The sequence below is a fragment of the Tupaia chinensis genome, unplaced genomic scaffold, assembly GCF_000334495.1.
Source record: "Tupaia chinensis unplaced genomic scaffold, TupChi_1.0 Scaffold000671_2, whole genome shotgun sequence".
Lineage (NCBI taxonomy): Eukaryota > Metazoa > Chordata > Mammalia > Scandentia > Tupaiidae > Tupaia > Tupaia belangeri.
Window position 1 is genome coordinate 1,046,641 of NW_006160194.1, and position 7,663 is coordinate 1,054,303.

Here is a 7,663-nt window from a genome sequence, read left to right on the forward strand (position 1 = left end):
GCACATGAGGGTAAGAAAAGGAAGAATCTTGACAGTTTTCAGATTCAGACTTTGAAAAGACTTTTAAAACTTATTATTTCTTCCATGAATAAGAGAGAGAGGGAGAAGAACAGCATCCCCAATAAGGTCTGGATGCCACAGGCCACACCCAACCTCTTACAGACACAGATGTGGGTCATGGGCATGTGTGCACCCAGTGTACTCAGGTCTCTGGGTATACCCCTGGCACTGTCCCATGTGGGTCAGCTGCTCAGAGCCCTGTGTTTTATCAATGTAGCACTGTTGAGCCCTCCCAGGCTTTGAAAGGATTTCTGCAAAAAGACACTGAACAGGATTCTAAAGCCCTGCTTATCCTTAAAAGAAAGAAAGTGCCCTTTTGAGTTCTTAGGACATGATGACTGAGCTGGAATACAGGAGCATTGTAGTTACATTGAGATACCAGTAGGGTATTCTTGACCCCTATCTGTTCATGCAAGTGAAACTGTAGGCTTCTAGCCACTCTACACAGTATTTGTGTTCATGGATAGTTTACTGGCTCCGCTGAAATATCTCATCTTGAAACAGGGCCTCTGTTGACTCTTTAGAAATGTTGGCTTTTCTTCATAAGAGAGTAAATGTTGTTTGTGCCAGAAGGTTCTATGTTTTTCTGTATAAAAATATGTCATGACTTTTCCAACGACCAATACCTTACTAAGATGATGTAGGTTACTCTGGTGTATAACAAGTAGTCCCTACACCCATGATTACATTAGTCCATTTTTTTTTTAATGCTTTACTTTTTTTTTTTTTTTTTTTTTTTAGAGGTTTTTGCTATAGGGCGCGTGCACTCGCTAGTCAAGTCCTTGCCTATGTTAATGTTCCCAAGAGTTTCCTCTGTGTTATCTACCAGTAGTTTTATAGTTGAGGTCTTAGGTTTAGATCTTTTTTTGAGTTGATTTTTGTTAACAGTGAGAGACAGGAGTCCACTTTCTTTTTTTCTGCAGGTGGATGCCCAGTTTTTCCAGCACCTTTTGTTAAAGAGATGTTTTGGGTTTTTTTTTTTTTTTTTTTTTTTCAGTTTGGGATATGACCTTTATTGAGCTTATCCACCAGAGTGGATATAATGTCTGTACAAAACCAAATGTTTGTTACTATAACTTCTGCATCACAATTAAAATCCAAACAGTTTTTTAAAAACAGTCAACTCAGTCAAAACCCACTACTTCAGAATCAATAGCTTCTTTGAACCCATAGTAACACTGAAATATGGTTAAGACTCGAATGCAGAAATTTGGTTGGTTGGAAAGCTAATTAAACTTCCAACTTGCTCAAATAGAATTACAAAAAGGCAAAATTGTATTTTTCACAGAGATACAGTCCACTGGAATCAGCAACACTGGACAGCTGTTAGAGTATTCAGAGTCCTGAGATAATAAGGAATCCAGGCATCCTTTAGACAGTCTTCTGTTTGTAGCCTTGATGAGAGAGTCCAGTTCCTCATCTCCATGAATAGCAAGTTGCAAGTGGCAAGGAGTAATACGCTTTACCTTTAAGTCTTTTGATGTATTTCCTGCCAGTTCAAGTACCTCTGCAATGAGGTACTCCAGGATCGTAGCATTGTACACAGCAGCAGTCGCGCCCACACGTCCATGGCTGGTAGTCCTAGATTTCAGGTGTCGATGAATACAGCCCACAGAGAACTGCAAGCCAGCCCTCTGCGAGCGGGAAACCGCCTTTGTCTTGGCCTTTCCAGAGTCCTTCCCAGCCTTACCGCCAGCCATTTTGAATTCTGCTGAAGCTCACATAAGCAAGGCAGGAAAAGGGCTAGTCAGACACACAGCAAGAGCCACCAGCTACTCCTTCGTCACACCACGATTCAAACTCTGGCTTTTCTTCATAAGGGAGTAAATGTTGTTTGTGCTGGAAGGTTCTATGTTTTTCTATATAAAAATATGTCATGACTTTTCCAACGACCAATACCTTACTAAGATGACGTAGGTTACTCTGGTGTATAACAAGTAGTCCCTATACCCATGATTATATTAGTCCATTTTTTTTTAATGTTTTACTTTTTTAAAAGAATTGTTTTATTTCACTTTATTTCCTTTCATTTGACCAGAGAGGGACAGGGTGAGAGAGAAAGAGAGAGGGAAAGTTAGAAAGCAAACCACCAGGTCTGGGACTTGAACCACAGTCAGCCATGTGGGAGTCTAGCACCCTTAACCACCATACCACCTGCTGGCCCCATTAGTCCATTTAAAATATATCAGTGTGGGGCCATCAGGTGACGTGGAGGGTTAAAGCCGCTGGACTTCACATGGCTGACTGTGTGGTTCGAGTCCCAGAGCCAGCAGCTTGAAAAACACACCAGGCACATATGCATACATGCCCAAAATCATGAAAAGAGAATAGAGTGCCAGGGTAAGGAAGGAGAAAAGATTGGGGCATGGCTAGCCCCTGGGCAATACTTTCTCACTTTGCCTCTTTCTCTCTGTCTCTGGTGAGTGCATACACCCTATTGCAGAAAAATAAATGTATGTGTATGTTTATGTGTGTGGGGAAGGGAACAGTTTGAGAGCATAGTATGGTAATATCTGCTTAGGTTTTCATTGAGATACCTCTTTTAGGATAAGCTTTATTTGTTGTATAGCTTAGACGACATAAATATTCTCTCACATAAACAAATATTCAGCCACGTAAGCTGTTGATTTTCTTTATATCACTAAGTTATTAAAACTCTGGTGTAAGTAAAAGCGGCTGCAAGTTAGCAGTTGTTCCAGAACCCCCAGGACAAGATTAGGAGATTCTGTTCTTTTGACATCAGTGAGGTGGTTTGGGGAGGAAGGTGTGAGCTTGAAGCGGCAGGTTGCGTTTTTGGTTACTGCCCCATCATACTGTTGTTTCTGCCTCTGCCTGAACCCAAACCCCGCCCAGCTTGACAGAAATGCTCATGCAGCTAGCCCTACCTCAGTGCACTGCATCTTCCACCTGTCGCCTGAGACATCAGAAGCCAATGTCCATGTCAGCCTCTGTGCACCCCAACATGATGTTACCTCCAGTAGACAGTGAAGGACATACCTTCGAGGCTGTGTAAGAAAAACGTGCATTCCTTGTGAAACTAATGCTGTCCCACTGTTTAATTTTGTGCTGTGGGGTTTTTTAGTTAAGATTTTGTTACTGTTGTCTCCTAGGTGTCCTTCCTCCGTATGATTTTGGCTAAGCACATCCAGTTTCATGGTGTCCCTGTTTGTCTGCGTGTGTCTTGTGTCTTTGCAACTACAAAGGGTGAAAGAAATTCCTTCTCCCCAAGCTGCTTAAAGCATGTGAGATTTTATACTTACACCATCGGTGTGCTTCGAAAACCTTTCAGTCACCTATTCAGTTACATCTGCATATCTTTTATTTCTTTCATGTTGGCACGGTTCTCTGGGTGTAAGCAATTTAAAAGGGAAGCAAAGAGGAAATTAGCCATTCTCTATCCTAGAATTTCTCTGCCTTAATCTTGTTCTGGAAAATGTATATATACAGGGACCAGCAGATGGCATATGGTTATGTCATTATGCCTATTCCCATGCAGTCCACTATGCTTTTGAGTCCCAGACCCAGTGACTTAAAACTCATGCCAGGCGTGTGCATGACCAAGATCCCTGGAGGAGAAGGGATTGTGGCGCGGCCATCCCTCCTGGGATGATTTTTTGCTTTCCATCTCTCTGTCTCTCTAGTGAGAATATGCACCCTATGGCCAAAATCTCTGAAGGCGCAGGCAGGTGGCGTGGTAGTTAAGGCAGCTGGATTCCCCACTTGGCTGACTGAGGTTCGAGTCCCAGACCTGGCAGCTTGTTTTCTCACTTTCCTTCTCTCTCTCTCTGCCTCTCATCTTCAATCAAACCAATCAATAAATAAAACGAAAAAAATTAAATGAAATAATTCTTTAAAAATTTTTTAAAAACTCTCAAGAAAACAAATATGTACTATTGCTTTCAACTCCATGAGGCTTTATCTCCTTCATACCATTCTTTTGGTACCCTTTCCCATTTAACTTATCTTTAAAATATCCCCTAAATCTGGATTTTATTTATTTATTTATTTATTTTTTGAGAGAGAGAGGTTTTTGATAGGGTACGTGCACTCACCAGAAAGAGAGACAGTGAGAAATCATCCCCTCAAGGGGGATGGCCACACCACAATTCCTTCTCCTCCATTCTTTTTTCGGGATCTTGAGCACACATGCACACGCGCCTGGCATGAGTTTAAACCACCAGGTTCAGGACTCAAACCGTGGTCGACTACATGGGAGTCCAGTGACAAAGCCATTACTCTAACTGCTGGTCCCTAGATCTGGATTTTTTATACCTGATTTTCTCCACTGTATGCAAAAAGTATATTGTGATTGTGAATTTTTGTGTGCCACGTTTGCTACAAAACCAGGATTTAGTGAACAAAGATGTAACAGTCTCTTTTCTTCTGATCGCAGTACTGTTCCTGATCAAAGAACCCCAGTGGCTTCCACTCACAGTATTAGCAGTGCGACCACTCCAGATCGAATCCGCTTCCCAAGAGGCACTGCCAGTCGTAGCACTTTCCATGGCCAGCCCCGGGAACGGCGAACTGCAACGTATAATGGCCCGCCTGCTTCTCCCAGCCTGTCCCATGAAGCCACACCACTGTCCCAGACGCGAAGCCGAGGCTCTACTAATCTTTTTAGTAAATTAACTTCAAAACTCACAAGAAGGTAAGTGCCAAGTGCTCCTGGTGGTTTTACAAACCCATAGTACAAAAGGAGTGTACCTTTTTCTTCTCAGTGGAGCCACTTCCTGACACTTCTTGTTCTGCTTTTAGCTCATGCTCGTTTGTTTTTATATATATATATTTATATACGTGTGTATACATACACACGGAGTATATGTGTGTATGCACACACATAAAGTCATGACTTTTTATCTATGTTTTTCTATGTAAAAATGACTCATGACTTTTGCAACAACCTTATATATACATATACATACATACTTACACACACATAACTTTGTAGTTTAAAACTTTTAAAATGGGGGCCAGCAAGTGGTATGGTGGTTAAGGATGCAAGACTCCCACATGGCTGACCACAGTTTAAGTCCCAAAACTGGCAGCTTGCTTTCTCACTTTCTCACTTTCTCTATCTCTTTCTGTCCCTCTCTGGTCAGATTAAAATGAATAAATAAAGTTAAAGAAATAAATTTTAAAAAACGTTTAAAGTGAACATCACAGCTCAGTGGTCTTTAACAACTCTAAAAGTTGTCTAGCACTTGGGAGGTTTTTGTTATTGTTCTTTAATTACTGTTTGGGAGAGAAAGCAAGAGAGAGAGTTATTTTAGACAGGGTCTTGCCATGCCATTATCCTTGCTGCTCCAGTTCCGACAGTAACTAGGTCCACAGGTGCGTGCCACTGGGCCCAGCCTAGTTAAATTTTTGGCTAGGAACGGAATCCAAGCTTCTGGTGCTGCCTCAGCCACCACACAGCAGCACCCTTTGGCTTTCCACCACCATGACTAGGCCTAATTACTGTTCCCTTGGATCTGTCTGCAGAGCATGTTTACTATAGCTTTGCAAAACCCCGTCTTGGTGAAGGTAAGGGGCTAGTGCTCTGTAGCAGTCACCAAATGAAGTCCGTGTAATCATTCATTCACAGACACAGAAGAGAGGTGCATTTCCTCTTCTCCCACTTCATTGTCATTAAAGAGCCCTATATTTTTCAGAGTCTAAATCTTGAGGCTCTCTTTTTTTTGAAAAAAAAAAAGATTTTTGCTATAGAGCATGTGTGATTGCCAGAGAGTCAGAGAGACAGAAAGCAAGAAATCACCCCCTGGGGAGAGTGGCCATGTTGCAACCCCTTTTTCTCCATTCTCCTCTTGAAATCTTAGGCACACGCATACATGCACCTAACGTGAATTTTAAGCCACCAGGTCCAGGACTCAAACTGCAGTCAACTACGTGGGAGTCCAGCAACAACTATTGCATCATCTGCTGGTCCACCCCCCCTTTTTTATTTTAATTTGCTACAAGGCATGTGCAGAGAAAGTATCCCCCACGGGGGGATGGCTACATCTCAGTCACTTCTTCTCCATTCTCCTCTCAGGATTTTGGGCATGCATGCACATGTGCCTAATAAGCTTTTCAAGCTGCCAGACCCAGAACTTAAACTACATTCGGCCATTCGGGATCCAGCTGCCTCTACTACCATGACACCAACTGTTGTCTCTCTCGGTCTCATAAGTTATATGGAGAGCAAGATAACCTTAAATGGTGTTGCTTGAAGATAAAATCTCTGGATAATAGTATCTCTTTGTATATAAAATATTTTGTGGGAGGGGCAGGCAGGTGGGGCACGGTGGTTATGGGCATTGGACTCCCACATGGCTGACTACGATTCGAGTCCTGGACCTGGTAACTTGCTTTCTCACTTTCCATCTCTCTCTCTCTCTCTCTTTTTCTCTCTCTCTCTCTCTCTCTGTCCCTCTTTGGTCAAATTTAAATAAATAAATAAAATAATTCTTTTTTAAAAAAAAATGTATTTTTTGTAGGCCAGCCAGTGGTGTAGACCAGACCTGGCTGCTTGAAAAATGCATCGGGTGGGTATGCTTGCTTGCCAGAAGTCCTGATAGAGATTTGAGAAGGGATTGTGCCATGGCCATCCCTGTGTGTCGGGGGGTGCTTTCTCACTTTCTTTCTCTCTCTCTCTCTCTCTCTCCCACCCACCCTCAGCAAGTATACACATCCTATAGCAAACTCAATATACTTTATTTATTTTTGTTGCATGACTGTCCCCCTGGGGAGGGCTTCTCACTTTTCCTCTCTCTGTCTTGCTGTGGTTAGCATATATGCCTTGTAACAAAAACTAAAATAATAATAATGTCATCCTATTTTGTTTAAGCTTGCAAACCGAGGTCCGTTTGTCTTCCTTAACGATATACTTCAGTTATGGGTGGTTTATTTTTTTTTTTTTTAAAGAATTATTTTAGTGAGGGACCAGCAGTTAGTATAATGGCTGTGTCACTGGACTCCCACATAGTCGACCACAGTTCGAGTCCCGGATCCGGTGGCTTAAACTCATACCGGGCGCATGTTTGTGCGTGCCCAAGATCCCAAGAGGAGCGTAGAGTAGAAGGGATTGAGGTGTGGCCATCCCGCTTGGGGGGTGATTTCTCACTTTCTGTCTCTCTCTGTCTCTCTCTCTCTGTCTGGCAAGCGCACGCGCCCTATAACAACAATCTCTAAAAAAAAAAAAATAATAATTATTTTAGGGGCTGGCAGGTGGCATAGTGGTTAAGGCACGGAGTTCCTACATGGTTGACCATGGTTCAAGTTCTGGACCTGGCAGCTTACTTTCCCCTTTCTTGCTGTCTGTCTCCCTCTGGTCAAATTTTTAAAAAACAAATAAATAATAATAAAATAAATTAAATGTTGCCTTTTCTTTTTTTTAAAGCAACATTTAATTTAATTTACTAATTGATTTATTTTAATTTGACCAGAGATGGCTGGGGGGGGTGGGAGGGAAGTAAAGCGAGAAAGAAAGCCACCAGGTCCAGGACTTGAACCGCAGTTGGCCATGTGAGTCCAGCACCCTTAATCACCAAGCCACCTGCCGGCCCCTGGGTTTTTTTTTTTTTTTAGAAAAATTTATTGGGGACCAGCAGGGGGGGGGGGG

The 7,663-nt window shown here is 42.4% G+C and overlaps 1 protein-coding gene and 1 pseudogene across 6 annotated transcripts in view; one reads left to right on the plus strand and one right to left on the minus strand.

The window, feature by feature from the left end:
* MARK3 (microtubule affinity regulating kinase 3) overlaps nucleotides 1-7,663 on the plus strand; it is a 159,363-nt gene that overhangs the window by 135,947 nt on the left and 15,753 nt on the right. For 3 of the 6 annotated variants that reach the window (XM_006160041.3, XM_006160042.3, XM_006160043.3), the window contains exons 15-16: nucleotides 2,914-3,069; nucleotides 4,454-4,711. In XM_006160041.3, the coding sequence (XP_006160103.1) occupies nucleotides 2,914-3,069; nucleotides 4,454-4,711 (414 nt within the window). The remainder of the gene's footprint in view (nucleotides 1-2,913; nucleotides 3,070-4,453; nucleotides 4,712-7,663) is intronic. The other 3 variants (XM_006160044.3, XM_006160045.3, XM_006160046.3) reach the window with 1 other exon arrangement.
* On the minus strand, nucleotides 1,058-2,037 carry LOC102496339 (histone H2A.Z pseudogene; annotated as a pseudogene).